This window comes from Podarcis melisellensis, assembly GCF_964234715.1.
Source record: "Podarcis melisellensis genome assembly, chromosome: 7".
NCBI lineage: Eukaryota > Metazoa > Chordata > Lepidosauria > Squamata > Lacertidae > Podarcis > Podarcis melisellensis.
Genome location: NC_138539.1, coordinates 41,944,519 through 41,961,480, shown reverse-complemented (window position 1 = coordinate 41,961,480; position 16,962 = coordinate 41,944,519). Strand labels below are relative to the sequence as shown.

The following is a 16,962-nucleotide window of genomic DNA, read 5'->3' as shown; positions in this document are numbered from 1 at the left end:
ACTTGGCCCTCCAGATGTTTTGGGACTCCTGTTAGCTAGGAGTGATGGGAGTTGTAGTCCCAAAACATCTGGAGGGCCGAGTTTGCCTATGCCTGGGTTAATGCAAGGGATTCCAGCCCAAGCCCTGGTGAAATGAACAGAAGATATGCAGCAGTAGATGAAGAAGCCCTGCACTTTTTATGTGATTTTTAAAAAGAAGTAATTCTGAGCTTTCAGTTAATTACATATATTTGTATTGATCTACAGATTTTGAATCACAGAGATTCCTAATGGAGGACATTGCCTAAGAAAATAGTCTAGGTTTCATATTATCATATTCTGATAAATCTATGCAGGCCGATGTCTAAAAAGTAGTCTTACAATCACTTGCTCCCCATGTATACCTATGGAAATTTGTTAAGTTAGCAATTACATGAAATTGCACCGAATAAGCATGTGCGCAATTGCTGCTGTCAAACGATATTCTAGGCGTACAGTAGGCGAAGATCTTCTCACTGATGCTGTTCGTGTTACATTTATTTTGTTAATGACCGTCTAACATTTATCCCTGTCTTCATAAGCAGCAGTTAAATGCTGAATGATGAAAACATGTTTTGATGAGATACAACTTTTATTCTACATAGAAAATAATATCTTCACTATTTTGGAGCAAAGGTTTACCCAGTTACAAACATACACAGATAAATGAAAACACTCTTCAAACTGGACAGACCAGTTATAAATCTGACTAGCATTTATATCAAGAGTCATTGAAATGAATATGGATGCAAATACATGGTCTAATCTGAAAGCTTTTGAAAAATGTGATGGGAAGGATTATAGCTCAGTGGTAATGCATATTTTGAAAGCAGAAGGTCCTGACTCCCAGGTTCAATCACAGGCACCGCCAGTTAAGTGATCAGGGAGCAGGTGATGGGAAAGATTTCTGCTTCAGTCCCTAAAATGCTGGTGCTAATGAGTAGACAATTCTGGAGTAGATGGGCTAGTCATTTGACTTGGTGTATATATATCAATGCTCAATATAATAATAATATGGCACATTCATGCATAATTAGTGAAATTGTATGTATTTGTGTGTTTGCCCATGCATTTATTTATTAGATTACTAACCTGCCCCATTCCAAGGGGATGGTGCAGTCAATACTTTTAAAATCCGACACAGTATAGTAAAACAAATTAATATTAACCTACACTGGCTTAACATCTGCCATTATATAACACCCAAGTAAGAAGATTAAAGATCTTAACACTGGGCCACATTCAATGACAGGCAAATAGATGTCTGATTATACATCCAGGTTTTCCTTTTCTTTCCCCCTCCCTCTTTACTGCTCCCCCATCTGCTCCAGATGGTTTGCCAATCCTTCAGCAAAGATTTTGGGGTCTGCAGGGAGGAGGGGAAAGAGAGCTAGTCATGTTGCACATGTGAAGGTTCATTCCACTGGTGGAAGGGCACCATTAGATCTCACTCATTGGATAAAAGTAATTGAAATGATATTATAAAATTTCTAGCTGCTTACCAGCTCTGCAGTTTTCTACAACATTAAAAGCCCAAGTAACTGGGTCAAACATTGGTGGGTTATCATTATCATCCTCAATTCGGATTACATGTCTAAGTGGTACCTCTGGAGTATAGCCATCTAATGTCCTTGCATTGCAAATTATCTGTAAAAAAATGAGGGAACACTTTTAGTAGCTACCTATGTAAGGATAATTGGTTTTATTGTAATTCATTGCTATTTGCTTCTGAACAAACACAAGAACTTCCAATGTTTTACGTTTCTTATACCTTAACAGTGAAAGACTGACAGGTTTACAGTTTCCATTTTACCAATAGCCATCTTTCTGTAGAATTCTTAAACTCAAGTACATTTCTGTGTTTCATCAGAAAGGAATCCAAACTTTTTACTTTATACATTCTTTTCCCCTGTCAAACTTCTCCATCATTAACATCTATCAGATAAAGTTCTATTCAGTATCTCAGAAAAAGCTTTGCTTAGTAAAAGCAGAACAAGGTTGCAGATCCTACCATTCCAATTCAAATACTCAAAATGAACAAAGTGTCAATGAACACTACTGATCCATTGTTTAAAACACATCATTTTATACTTACAACACATTTGGCTTCATATTATAATTGTTACAACTGACAAAGTTTGCATTCTTACCTCAAATTCTGAATACTCTTCCCGATCTATTGGGACAGTAACAAAGAGATTTCCTGTTTCCCTCTCAATATAAAAATAATTTAGTGGTGGTTGGTCGACTCCACGACCACTTATAGAATATGTGATGTTGTATTTTTGGGCTGTATCAGAAGACAGCTGTATAAAGAGAATGATGTATGAAACAGAAAAACGTAAGTCATCATACTATAGCTAGTATCTCAGAATTAAAGTATCAATTTGTCTCTTAATTTTCTTAAAGTTTAGTTCAGACTCCTGAAGAACATGACAAATATTTGTTCATTTAAAATCCTTCACCATCTATACAGGAGTGTAATTTAGTACATACTGTTTAGGCTGTGAGATCATAATCACACTGAGGCAGTAAGTCCTGTTTTAATAGAACTGATTTTCAAGTGTGCTTAGGATCACTCTATCTGGTACAAATTACTCTCCAGCAAATACTTAGTCATTAACAGTATTGATATCATTGATGTTTCCTTTTTCATGTTCAAGGCTTCTCAAAAAGTCATTAGAATTATCCTAAGATCATAACTTACATAGGTTTCTTCTACTCATCTTATTCATAAAACACATTTGCTAGAGCGTAGTGTAATCAGACTGATTTATTAAACGTTACCTGCTGAATTTGCATTGGGAAAGGTCCTAGTGAGTTTTCCATTATTAGGGTTGGAAGAGGACTCCATCTTCGTTTAGTTCGTCTAAGAACAGTCTCTCCTGTTTTATGAGCCTGTGTTCAGGAAATAGAAACGAACATTAGTAATATATTCTAGTAATTCCTTACTTTTTCCATTCTCCTATACTGTGTTGTTCCTATTAACGTTCTCCAGCATTTCACCATGGTATCCATCTTTTTCTCCATGAATTGCTATAACATTCTGGTATGGTGATTTTTGAGTACTTCAACCCTGCATAACTGTTTTCAGTTTTTCATGCCTCTATTTTCATTATGTTTGTGTGTGTTTTTGGAATTCTAATGTCCTTGATGAAGATAATTCCTTTTTTGATACATCAATTTTAACTGGGCAATAAAGAGACAGATTCAGCCTTCCTCTTTACCTGAAGTGAGAGCTTAAGTTATATGCTAAATCAAATGTTCTGTTGACAGTCAATTAAGTCCAAAATTACAGGAACTGCAAAGCTGCTGTCAAAAGAAGCAGAATTATGTATCCGCCTTCTCTCTCATCCATACTGGAATGTATATATGACATAATCATAATGTTCTCACTCCTTTTCAATGGCTGAAGTTTGCTTGCAGGGGCAAGGAAACTTTCAGTGCAGTTCTGTCATGTCAAGCATTACTTCTCCCCGCCCTAAAACCCCACCTCTTTTTCAGTACCTATAACATCTATATTTGCCTAACGATGAAGATAACTGGAACGTACTTTGATCTAAAAAAAATTGCATGTCACTTACCTTTTTTGGATGTGATAGCAAATTGACATGTATTTTCTTTTGCAGATGACCTTGCAAGTCATTAAGCGATATGGTAAAAGCTTTCTTCTCAGAAGACAAAGAAACAGCATTTGTTGTATATACAGAACCATCTTCTAGTACTATGAAATCAGGATCACTTGAACTGATCAGGTCAGATGTCCTAAGATACTGTCTCAGATTTACTGTAAAACAAAAACAGTAAAAACTGTAAACCAAGAAACAAAGCAGCAAAGAACAACTCCCAAATTCATGTCCTAAATTTATATTTGCATGCTTACAATTTTAAAATTTGTACATAGTTGCAGTGTCAGGGTAAAGTTTCTCGAGCATGATCATGACACTCTAGTATGAATCTAATAAGTCGATCTTATCCACCCAGAGCCTTCACAACTGGGGGAAAAGGCTATGACTCAAACTAAGAAAAATTAAATGAACAAATAGCGAATAAGCGAATAGATAAATAAACTGGTTACAGATGAGAATGAAATGCAAAATCCAAAAACTTATTTAGTAGTTTTGTTGGTTATAGATTCAAAAGCAAGCTTTATTTACAATCAATAATGAAATACATATCCCAGAGTGCAGCACAACTAGAGGCAGTTCATCTGCTTCAACTGTAAAGGCAGAGGAGTCTTCTTGCACTCCTCTGTCATTTTCTGGGGTTGGGTTTAGGGCAGGGGGTGTTTAGTATGCTTAGGAGTCATGTCAGGAGAGCAGAAATGCATGTGATCCTTCAGGTTCAATACTTCTACTTGTCTACTCCTTACACCACCACCCTTTCTGGCTCCACTGATGTCTGACCCCTGACACTAAGTCAATGAAGTTTTCACAGTGGTGTGGGTGGGGGAATCTAGCATCTGATCTCCAAGGTCAGAGCGCTCTCTCTGCCTTCAGAAAGTGAGATCCAATACTTCCTATGACCCCATGGGCACCCTCCTAAGGACCATAAGATTTCAGCATAGCAGCACAATCCAATGCATATTTATTTGAAAGGAACCCCATTCAGTTGGGGTTTGCTGCCCATTAAGTGTGTCCAGGATTGAAGGAACCCCATTCAGTTGGGGCTTGCTGCCCATTAAGTGTGTCCAGGATTGAAGTTGTAAGCTTATGCTATACTGTAACTAAGCATAAGCCCCACTGAACACAGATAGGCTTCCAAAATAATGTGCATTGGAGTGCGCTATAAATATGAGATGGGTTGCAGGGAGAAGAAAACAGAACATCATTGTGAAAGCAACAGAAAGAGGCTCTAGTAATTGTTACTCACATCTGCCAATTAATGTTCCTGCTTCTAGTTTGGAAGGCACATTAAAAGTCACTTTCTTGCTAGCTTCACAAAATAAACTTAGTACCTGAGGAGTAAAAGAACTGCATTATTATTTTTTGTTATTTTTGTATATACAGAACTATAAACAATAGGCCAAAATATAGCATAGTGATCTAACCTTATCCATAGATTGTAATATTCCTTAATATGACTGAAATTTGCACATATACATTTCCAGGTTCCCCCATTAAGAATGGTTGACAAGCCTTCATACTATTTGATGTCAATATGAGGAAGGATTTGAGATTATTTTGATGCAACAACATCTAGGCCATATTGCACTGTTATGTGCACAAGATGCATTTCAGTAAGCCATCTATAAGGTTATGTTCTGTTGATAAAGCATCTTCTGGTCAGCAAACCAGAGAAAATTGGCAGCAAACCAGAAAATTGACACATTAATTAATGTATTCACCCAGAAAATGAAGTTAGGCTCATGTGGTGCCAATCAGATGGCTGGATTTAGAGACAGTTTTGACAAGCAGATAAAAAGATATTTGACAGAGGCAAGTGCTGCAAAGCACCAACACTATTAGGCCCTCTCTCTTCAGAAGGAACTGCTGGAATGTTAATGGCATGCAATTCTTGAGAAGTGCTCTTTTAGGGAAGTATTTATGATTGGAATACTGATTTTGAATTCAAAGTCTGTTGTTCCAACTGTCTCACAGCTCTTGGCACTGTACCATTGATTTAGCTTGGGGGAGGGAGAATCACTAAATGGGAATCTTAGTTGCAAGGTGAGTTGCCATCTTGGCAGCTTGGGCAACCAAATTTAATTCCAGCATGCCCAGGAACCCATCAAAAACAACATGACATTTCTCTAGGCAGTCTTCAAATGGGAAAAAGACAAAAAAATTACAGATGTAAGCTATAGCTGAATGAGCCTGTGGCTGGAATTAACCATGGGAATTAGTTCAGAGATATGTGGGAATCAATGAGATTTCAAAACGTTCCACAAATTGTTGCATATAGTCTGTATCAAGGCTATAAGGAGTTGAGGTGTAATATGCTCCAATGCTCAATTTAATTTCCCAATAAGCAGGATATAGTTTCTTCAGTGCAAACAGCTTTGCAGAACTGTACATTATGGAGCCCCAAATCTAGTCTGGAGTAGATCAGCACCCTGTAGATTTGCAGTATATAAGTGTAGTCTGTTCCTGAAGTGGTTGAAGAATGCAAAACAGGACATTCAGTGCTTTCATGTATAACACCTTTAGGAAGTTAATATGCAGTAAGAATGTGAGCGTCTTGTTCAACCCTAGATACATACACTCTGAAACTACTAGGTATGAAACTACTAGGATTTTCAATGTAACTTCAGGATGTAAGCTATACCTTCAGCAAAACTACAAACAAATGATTTTTGTTTGAGAAAGGTATAGTCACAAAGTACAGCCGATTGGTATACACCAATATATATTGAGAGAGCGGGAAGCTTGTTGTAGTTATCTTTCATTAAACAATGTAACAAAAGACCTACAGAACATCTGGAAATTATCTGCAAAAAGGCAACTGTATGCTATAAGATATGATATCACACTGGAACAAATCTTTACAGAGAAGACAAACACACCGAGAACACTACCTTGAGGGACACTTTTCTCCCACTTGAAAGTCAAAACTAACGTGAACCTGGAATGCACATTTTCTCAAAAGGATCTGTATGAAGATGAGGAGACTGCTTCTTAATCCAAAATTATAAGACTTTCTATTGATTTCATATTTCATAAGCCTTTCCTTCTTCTTTTTAAGTGAACTATCAGTTGATCTGATTTCCAGCTTAATCAGGTGATAAAGTGTCTGCAGAAACTATATTGAGTATTTGCCAGTATGTTGTTGGGTCTCATGAATGCTGATCATGCATTTCAGAAGCTTGCCAACACAGCATGTCAAAACAACAGGTGGATATACGAAAACCTTAGGATTCAAACCATGCTTCAAAGGAGGTATTTTGTGATAATCTATATTCTCTATAACAAATCTAGATACACATGATCTGGTTATAGAGGGTCAGCAGCAGATCAAACCCATCTTGAGGCAGTTGTTGTCATCCAGTCCTACCACCATGTTATCAGATGAGTGTGGAGCCACTTATACAGTGGTACCTCGGGTTAAGTATTTACCATAATTCGTTCCGGAGGTCCATTCTTAACCTGAAACTGTTCTTAACCTGAAGCACCACTTTAGCTAATGGGGCCTCCCACTGCCACCACGCTGCTGGAGCACAATTTCTTTTCTCATCCTGAAGCAAAGTTCTTAACCCAAGGTATTATTTCTGGGTTAGCGGAGTCTAACCTGAAGCATATGTAACCTGAAGCGTATGTAACCCGAGGTACCACTGTAGTAAGAAAGGCTCATTGGCTGTTATATATTAAAAAAAATAAAAATTACAAATTGAGGAAGCTTCTGCCCTAAGTTCAACAGGCAAGAATTCAGCTTGGTAGTTAAGAAAACACACCTTCTAAGATCCTTTCCATTATGATACTGATGGGGAACCTGTGAATACAGTGCCCAGAAGTTTTCAGAATTTTATTCCTAACAGCTTTGAGGCTAACAGCGCTGGCAATTCCAAAAATTGGAACCCTTACCATATGCCCCCTTTCACTGGAATCAGCTGATCCCCTAAATCAAGGAGTCTCAAAAAACAACAACACACAAATAAATGTTTTTAATTATTCCTCTCCTCTTTTTATTATTTTTACATCAGTAGACATTGCCTTACTGGAGCGACTAATGAAAGGTTTGGCATTACTAGATGCATCTCTGAGCCTATCATTCTTTTCAAGTGGAGATTTCCATTTGATAAGGAACAGATTCCACTGCAACCTCTTCGGTGACTGAGGACTGTGCCATTGCTACATGGCTAGGAGAAGCTTTGGAGGGAGCCAGCACACGGGGCTCGGGGAAATAAATATTCACCTGTTGGGACGTTTTTCAGTCTACCATTTAACACAGAAGCATTACTCTCATGGTTCCTCTCCATAGTAACTTTGCCCTCTGTAGGAAAGCTGTTAAGCATCATGTTGTATTAAGTCCATAAGACCAAACTGAGAAACACTGTGACTGTAATTTGTTTTAAAACTATTTTTAATGTTGTGTTTTAAATTGTTGTGACCTTCCCTGGGGCAATATAATAGAGACATAAAAAGATAATAAATTAATAATAATAAAGTGGCAGATATAACAGAATCTGATAATAGAGGCATAAAAGGAGACTACTTGATAAATTGAACACCTACAGAGTCACAATCATAGAGTATCGAATGTATCTGCTGCTGCAGTAGATTTATCTATATGTACTATTATTATTATTATTTAATTTTTACCCCATCCTTCCATTGTGCTCAGGGCAAATTATAAATAATGGTAATTCGCATGGAACTACTAATATTTGGGCATGGGAAGGAGGGATGCAACAGAATACAGATTAGGAGCACTCCTTTATCAAGTAGCAAGAAAGTGAAAGTGAGGTAATTAAAAGGTATTACTGGGTTTCTAACAAAAGTGCCCAGGAAAATAGTATGTAGATTAAATTACCACTTTAAATGTAAAATGGATTAAAGTTTTTAAGAGCAAAAGCGCTGGCATTTTTCCCGCATTCCAATTTTCCATTATAGTCTTATACTTTTACAAAAGTCTAGTGACGTCACGTTGCTTCATTATTTCTACTCTGGAATAAGTGGGTTTATGATCGTTGCAAAAGGTTGTTAAAGGCACTACAAATGGTCTTGGAATTACAGGAGTGTCAATAAAATCAGTATGAGTAAGTCGAAGAGAATATGTCACACCAAACAATAACCAGTTAAAGTTAGTGTAGAGTTGTCTTATTGAAAGCAATTCATGTCAATTTGAGAATCAAGTGTTTCAGATATGCAGCACAGTTCCATTCTTCCTAGCTATGTTTAAAGAACATTAAGAATAAGAGAGAAAATAACCGTGTGCTTCTATGCATGGACTTCTAAAAGGAAGTCCTACTGAATTCCATGGGATTTACTCAGAGGTGTGTATAGTAGGATTGCAGTCTAAAAATCACTTTTATTTGTATATTACAATTCAGATTTTATTTGTATATTACAATTCAGGTAACACATTCAGCACTTTCAAACTGGTTTAAACACATACAAACATTCTAAACATTCACAGAATTACCAGTGCCAGGGATGGGATTTACAGAGCTCTGTTTTGTAAATCAAATACTTTAACTCATTGTTTTATTTGTGGAGTTCCTATTTTCATCCAAAAAAAGATAGCAAACTTTTTCTGAAGTGTTTGCATTTTGGAACAATGGAATTCTGTCCAATAAGATAGGCTTTATTTATTTTAAAGTATTGTGTCACAATGAAAGCATTATAAAAATGGGACTTGGGTGGTATGTATAAATCTTATGACTTCAATGGGATTCAAACATATTAAACATCCTGTTCCTAAACACCTTGTTTGAAAACAAGGTACAATTATATCAGCAGGCCTTATAAGTAATACTGTATCTAAAATTGTGAAGTACTTAGATGGAAGAGTGCAAGTTTCTCTATACTGCAACATTAATTGAAACAAGTGGGTTCCATGGAAGTCAATTTGATACACTGTCAACTAATTCACATAGAATAGGAGTGAGTGTAAGCAGTTACTATACATTAGATATTCCAAAAATAAATAACGAAATTAATGCTGTAAAGGCTAGAGTGCAGATTGAATACCATCAGTAGCAGAGGATACTTAAAAAAAAAAGCAGGAAAAGTTTATTGAAGGGGAAGTAAAACCAATCAATTAGGAAATTAAATTACTTGCTATTTCTGGCCACAAATGGCAAGCTAGAAGAGCCACCAATTAATAGTTATATTATTATTAATGTATTGAAGGCAAGGGGCAAGTGAACTATTTGCGTCTTGAAACGAAAATCTGATAAACGTGCAGGCTTTCAAACTGAATCTGAGCAGCACTCTGGTTGTGCTTTTGTATGGATCACAGAATTAGGTTGACGACCTTGAAAGAAATTAGAATGTTGATTTAATTCATTTTAAAAGATTTCAAAATAATCCAGAGTGGGACTTAGTCTGAAGCAAATGTGCACATGACTACAGTCATTACTCCAATTTTTTTGATGTTAAGGAATGATACAAACAATTGTGAGAGAAAATTCTGAACCGTAACTCAATACAGTAAGGTACTGGGAGCCATAGAAAGGCTATGGGGTCTATAAAGATCTCAGTAAGAAAGGAAGCCCAATGTTTTCCATAAGTCTAGCATGATACTGGACAAAGGAAGATACTGGACAAAGGAAGTAAGGTACATTTCTTAAAATAAAATTCATATAGAGACTCTGGGCTGTGTAAATGAGCCTATTCATATTAACTGGCCTATTGCTTACAAAGGATTAGAAGCTCAAATTTCAACCAACATGTCTATGTCTGCACAATCGCTAGTTTTTATAGATTTTAAAAAGGATGTTCACACTGTTAATCATGTTCCCCATTTGTGGGTTGGATCCAGACAAGCATACAGGCAAAGCAGGCCAATTGAAACCAAGGGGACAAGTTAGCCGTGGCTTTTATTTCAATGGGTAGACTCCCAGCATGACTAAATCTGGACCCAACCCATTGTCTGTATTTGACAAAGGGTTGGTAATTTATATAAGCTTCTTTTTTCTACTAGACAGCCAACACTTTGGACAGCTTTAAAGTGGAATTGGACAAATTCAAGAAGGCTATACACATCAGTGTCTTCTAGTCATGATTTCCGTGTGCTCCTCCAGCATTGGATGATACGTGACACCAGCAGGGTACTGTCTCATGTCCTGCTTGTGGGTTTCCCATAGGTGCATCTGGTTGGCCACTGTGAGAACTTAGAAGGGGACTTTGGCCTGATCCAACAGAGCTCTTATGTTCTTAGATGCAACCTTAGAATTATTATTTGAAACATGCAAATCAAATTCACTGCAATAAGAGTGTACTGCAGCTGTTATTTCCTACAAGACTTACAAGGGGGGAAATATTTTCAATCTCCTATTTGCTTACAGCTTTTCTGGTGAACATAAACGCATTGGCAACAGAAGCCAAACTCAGAGAACAACAATAGTTTACTGATAGCAAATGGCTAGAAAATTGTTACAGTATTTTTTATTTTTTATTAAATCTGTATACCATCCTATACCTGCAGGTCTCAGGGCAGTTACAACATAAAATCACAATATGAAAACACAAAATACAGTGGTACCTCGGGTTAAGTACTTAATTCGTTCTGGAGGTCCGTACTTAACCTGAAACTATTCTTAACCTGAAGCACCACTTTAGCTAATGGGGCCTCCTCCTGCTGCCGTGCTGCAAGAGCACGATTTCTGTTCTCATCCTGAAGCAAAGTTCTTAACCTGAAGCAATATTTCTGGGTTAGCGGAGTCTGTAACCTGAAGGGTATGTAACCTGAAGCATATATAACCCGAGGTACCACTGTACATATTAAAAATGAAAAGCAACCTAAAGTCGCCTCCTCCCAGTCTCAAATAATCCGTTTCAAATACAGTAGAGAAATGTAGGAAGAAGAAGTACTGAATTTCCTGTGCCTCTAGAGAGTTTTGCCCCCACTTCAGGACCTCTTCCAGGCAAATATATTCCCAAGTCTAATACTGATATGTAAGCACACAGATTAACCATCTCACAGGTATAATAAAAGCATGCCGTCAATTCTTAACCAGCACATTTCCTTTTCAAAGTGGGAACCATCCCGGGCAAGACTAAGGCAGATCAAAGGCACGAGTTAATAAGGGCAGGGCGAAACCCGCAGAGCACACAAACGCCACTTAGCCAAGGCGCGTCGCCGATTTTAAGAAGCCAGTCCCACGGTATATTCCATCGGATCCTAACTCTCCCCACCCCCCACCCCCAAAAAACCCCACAGCAAATTCCAGGACGAAACTGCCACCCTGAACGCCCCTGAAGTCACCGTGTGGAAAAAAAAGCTACTTGGGAAAAAACTGAGCTCACTTCCGAGTAAACGCGTCTCTCCTTTTTTAAAGGAGTCCATGCATTTTCTCTCCTCGCCACAACACAACGAAGTCTCCCCATTCCCACTTTTAAAAACTTCAGAGTTTCGCAACTCCTACGAGAACCCCCCCCCCATTTTCTCTCTCTCTCTCTCTCTGCGAATATGCAAGTCGGAATCTGGGGACGGGAAGCTTCTCCCAGCTTCGAGCCGGTTTCGAAAGCCTAAGAACGAAAAATGACTTTTCGGTGTGCGCAAATAGCATAAAGAGTCCGGCTTTTTGTTTCTTCCGAAGAGGCGTCCCTGGAAAATCCAGGTGGGCGCTGCCCCCTCCCCCCCCCCCGCCACAGCAGCGCCTCCCGCCCAAGAGCCCCGCGGCGCGTCCGCCAGGCCGACCCAGCGAACTTCGCCCCGCAAGTTCCCACTTCGGCGCCGTTACCTGTCGAGGCCGCCGCCGCCCAGACTTCCCGCGCCTCTCTCCCTTCAGCCCACCCTCTGCCTCCCTTCTCCCGCTCCACAAGGCGCGACTCCTACCACTACTACTCACCAGGAGGCCGACGAAGACCCGGAGGCCGACGTCCGTCCACCAGCCCCCCCTGCGCCGCGCTCTCGCTAGCGGGGCCATGCTGCAGCCGGACTGGGGGCGCGCGCGCGAGCGAGCGAAGGTGGGCTCGGCGGGAAAAAAAGGACCGGCGGAAACGGCGGCGCGCGCGCGCTGGACGAGCGACCAGGTGAGTCTGAGGCGACCCGCCTGTCTCCACAGCAGGAGCTGCAAGGGTGGTGGCGGCAGCGATAGTGGATCAGCAGAGAGGCGGAGACGGTTGTTTTCTCCTACTCGGGTGATTTTTTTAAATTTTTTTGTCCTTCTTCTGTTAACTCAAGTCTCCTCCCGTCCGCTGGAGGATTTGCCTCCGAGCGAGGGTGTGGGGCGAGGCGAAGGGAGGTGAGTTTACCTCAGCGGCTCTTCTGAACGAGCACCTTTAATTAGGTTTCCTTTTCTCTCTCTCTCTCTCTCTCTCTCTCTCTCCTCCCTCCCTCCCTTCGCCCCGCCCCACTTTTTCTTTCTTTTTACTCGGCCAGGGAGTGGAGCGGGAGACACCCTGCTTGGCCCCGACCCCGCCCCGCTGCTGGGCAGATAGGAGATGCGCGGAGGATTAACACACGCCCTTCCCAGCTGCTTGGCCCCTGACTGTGCCCGGAGAGCGAGACTCGCGCGCAGGCAGGGCAAAGGTGCGAGGCGGGCCGCGACGTCACGGCCTCTGTCTTCAGGTTGCCCTGGACGTCCAGGGCCGCCTCTCCAGGCAAGCCCGGGCTGCTTCCATGGACGTCTGGGACACCAGCAGAGCCTCCCACCAGGGGAGACCCTGCAGAGGCAGGCGCCCTCGCCCGCACTCAGATCAGGAGTTCGCATAGCTGTCTTTAAAAAACAAACAAACACCTCATTCTGAACAGGGGAAAAGTCCCTACGAAGTCTAGTTTCACTTTTCTAGACCCGCTTTCAATGCGCCCATTCCTCTCTCGCTCTCTGCTTTCGCAGGCCTAAGCGACGTCCTGCAGCCGCGCCCTCTTTTCTCTCATGTTGCACAGGTTGCTGAGCAGAGAGTATGCAAGTCTGCGCCTGGCTCATTTTCTGTTACCAATAACAGAATTATTTGCAAAAAAAAATATTTGTGGACTGAGTACTAAACAGGATTACTCTCATAACAGACGAGCATAGGCGCCTTTAAAACATTTTATCCAGTACAGATGGGATTTTTTTTATTGAGGCGAAAGACACACAATAAAGAAAAATGTGGGTTCCCACAGAAAAGCACCTTTTGGGGTGGCAGAACATAGGAAATGTTTTAGCATTTGGGAACAGTTGCACGATCATGCGTTCTGAATGGTATGGAGAAATGTATGTTATACTGTAATCTGGAAACATTTTTAAGGGGTTCTTCCTATATTCTATATCACAGCTCACTTTTTTAGATTACTAATTACCATTTTTTTGCACCATAACACTCACTTTTTTCCTCCTAGAAAGTAAGGGGAAATGTCTGTGCGTGTTATGGAGGGAATGCCTACGGATTTTCCTCCTCTAAAAACTACATGCGTGTTATGGTCGGGTGCGTGTTATAGAGCGAAAAATATGGTAACTGACCACCACTGTTTACTTCTGTTAATATAAGTATATTTATTGTTTTTTTCTTGATTGCATGGAAAGGCAAACCAGTTGCTGCAGAAGAAAGTACCTATCACTGAGCAATCCTAAATTATCAGATTCCTGGGTTGTGAAATACCAGCTACTATGACAGGGGGGAAAACTTTTCAGGGCGATCCTCTGACACTGCAGTCTTTAGCATACAATAGGTGTCATATTTTGCACAACGGGATAGTTCAAATTGTATTTCACAAAGAGACTACCCAGTGTTGGTGTGAACGTGTGTGTGTGTGTGTGTGTGTGTGTGAGAGAGAGAGAGAGAGAGAGAGAGAGAGTGCACAGTGAATTAATGAGAGAAAGATTAAGGGTGAGTGGAAGATAACTCCAAAGGGAGGTAGGAAGGCTGGCCAGTAGGGTTTGGGAAAGCCTATGTGTGAGAGAGGGAGGAGATAGATGGATGGAGAGAAAAGGGGTGCATAGTCTCTGATCTATGTAGCCCCTGACCTCTTTCCTCCGAAAAAATGTGATTTTCAACTACAATAAGGTTGCCCACAACCCAGAATTTTGAATTGACAATAATGCTAATACAATGAGAGGTGCCATATTCCCCCAGTTGGGGCAGGTCCATATTTAAAATAGATGTTGCCTATTCCATATCATCACAGCCCTGTCAGAACAGGATGGCCAATAATGCAAACCTGTAAGGCCATCTAAAGATGGCTATTTCACCCAAATAAGATTATCCAGATCTGAGTTAAATTGGAGTTACGGTACCATAAGAGGTTCATGTTAACACATACAGTGGGAATTAACCATGGCAATGAGGCAATGAGACAAATACTATTGATTATCAAAGGATTATAGGGAGGATTATAGAGGAAAGTATTTGGCCCTCTTATAGTTCTGTTGGGAACTCTCTGTGTGTATGTGTGTATTTGCACTTGCCCACCATTATGCAGTAGTTTGCATAGCTGGTAACAGATGGAGGTGCAAACTGCAGTGTGTGTGTGACAAGAAGCAGTGGATGGGCAGCCATGGGGAACTGCAGAGGGGCAGCAAGAATATGCAGCTGCTGACTCCTCCACTTTCCAGTGTCAGTGGCCCTGCCCCCAGGATCCAGATCCTCAAGCAGGCTGGCACCACTACTGACTGCCCTCATCCTCTGCAGCTGGCCACCAGTTAGCACCAGTTAGTAGTATGAGGAGTGACATGGGAAAGAAAAAGATGCCCATAAGCATTGGCCAGCCTCATGATCCATAGTGGCACGAGGTGGAAAAGGACAAAGTGGCAGCCAGCCAGACTCAGGATCCATAGTGTCAGGAGCAGCACGAAGTGCTAAGGAGAAGGTCTCAGCTCCCTTGCACTGATCCTTCCAATTGATGCCTGGTGTTGAAAGGTTCAGTGTGGGGTGGGCTTGCAAAATGCAAGCTTTCTCACTTTCTACTTGGGCAGCAGCAGGGGGAAGGAACACAGTTGCTGTGGGAAGCAGGAGAAGGAAGCAGGGAGTGATTCAGAACCTGGGAGGGGGTTGATGAGTTTAGCGACCAAGGGCACAGCCATGTGTGTGCATGTGCATAGAGTATTATGTTTGTAGCATTTTAATGGCATTTCGTATATTGCTGGTAAAGCTGCCATAGGCATCAACTTCCATATATTGAGGCATGAAAATGAAAAGTATGAAGTAAAATGTTAATGAATAAATGAACATGCTTTGGAAGACATGGCAGGAGGTGATGCAGGTGTTTGTGTGTGTGTTTAACTAAATCATCTTTTTTATTCAATACTAGACTCAGACTAGACCAAGAGAAGCAGGTTTTCAAGTTATATTGGATGCATGTGAAATAGGTAAGGCATGATACTTCCAATATTGTAATTCTACATTACTTCTTACTTTTTATTTTAAAAGTATCTATGATTGTTAATTTATCTGAATATATACTGCTCACTGAAGATACAAGGACTAAAGTTTTCAGTCTCCATGTACGTGCAGATGTTTATATGTTTTTAGTGTTACTATTGATTCTGCAGTCTGTTTGCTGTTTGCTCTCTCTCTATATATAACACTATTTATAATTTCTTCAGTACATATTTCATTTGTGTTCTTTTACTGCCATTTAAACAAGAATTTAGAATGCTTACCATACTCAAAACTGGTACTTATATGCCTGGGTTTTTTTTATTTCTGAATTGATCTTTCTCTTTTGTGGGCATATTGTTGAAAGATTCCCTTTTATTTAGAAGGTAGACCCATATACAAAATGAAAACCGAATAAACAATGTACAAATAAATAAAGTCCTGCCTAAGAGATTTGCACCACTATTTATTTCTCTTTTTATTTATGGTTATCCCATCCATGTAGATGACACACAAGTTGTATTTGTTTTGAGAATAATTACCCATAATAACCTATGTGCTATTCAGTTATTATTCATACTTTAGACTCCATGACCGAATAGACCATGGAATTGGCACAGTGATTTTATAGCACATTCTTTTTTTCCTGTCCTGATGAACCACATAGGATTCACATTCCATATAGGAATAGTTGCACTAGAAAGGAGTTGCACTAATGTATCTGCAGAACAATCTATGATCTGTTGTGCTATTATTTTCAATCCTATTATTAAGTACCAGTCAACTACCTGTTATTAATGCAAATGTAGTATGGGTGGGAAGCTTCGGAGTATGAATAGCGTTGCCTGAGCTCTATTATATTGGGCATGGATGCAATGTCATAACTGTGGGGTAGCCAGCAAAGGGCAGAGGCAGTTATTGCAAGGGAAGACCTGCACTTGGGTCCTGCTTGCCTGCTTCCTATGGGCATCTGCTTGTCCACCATAAGAACAGGATGCTGGACTAGATAGGCCTTTAGCCTCACCCAACAACATTCTTC

The 16,962-nt window shown here is 40.3% G+C and overlaps 1 protein-coding gene and 1 long non-coding RNA gene across 3 annotated transcripts in view; one reads left to right on the top strand and one right to left on the bottom strand.

Moving 5' to 3' along the window:
* The window catches only part of LOC309373929 (desmocollin-1-like), a 28,699-nt gene extending 15,809 nt beyond the window's left edge, over positions 1-12,890 (bottom strand). For both annotated transcript variants that reach the window (XM_081918525.1, XM_081918526.1), the window contains exons 1-6: positions 12,473-12,890; positions 4,891-4,975; positions 3,603-3,805; positions 2,806-2,916; positions 2,169-2,324; positions 1,521-1,665 (exon numbers count right to left, since the gene is read on the bottom strand). In XM_081918525.1, the coding sequence (XP_081774651.1) occupies positions 1,521-1,665; positions 2,169-2,324; positions 2,806-2,916; positions 3,603-3,805; positions 4,891-4,975; positions 12,473-12,550 (778 nt within the window). In that variant the 5' untranslated portion in view covers positions 12,551-12,890. The remainder of the gene's footprint in view (positions 1-1,520; positions 1,666-2,168; positions 2,325-2,805; positions 2,917-3,602; positions 3,806-4,890; positions 4,976-12,472) is intronic.
* Positions 12,891-12,944: 54 nt separating this feature from the next.
* Positions 12,945-16,962, top strand: part of LOC309373959 — a 76,666-nt gene continuing 72,648 nt past the window's right edge. The window contains exons 1-2 of the long non-coding RNA XR_014170309.1: positions 12,945-13,155; positions 15,856-15,913. This is a non-coding gene — a long non-coding RNA (uncharacterized lncRNA). The remainder of the gene's footprint in view (positions 13,156-15,855; positions 15,914-16,962) is intronic.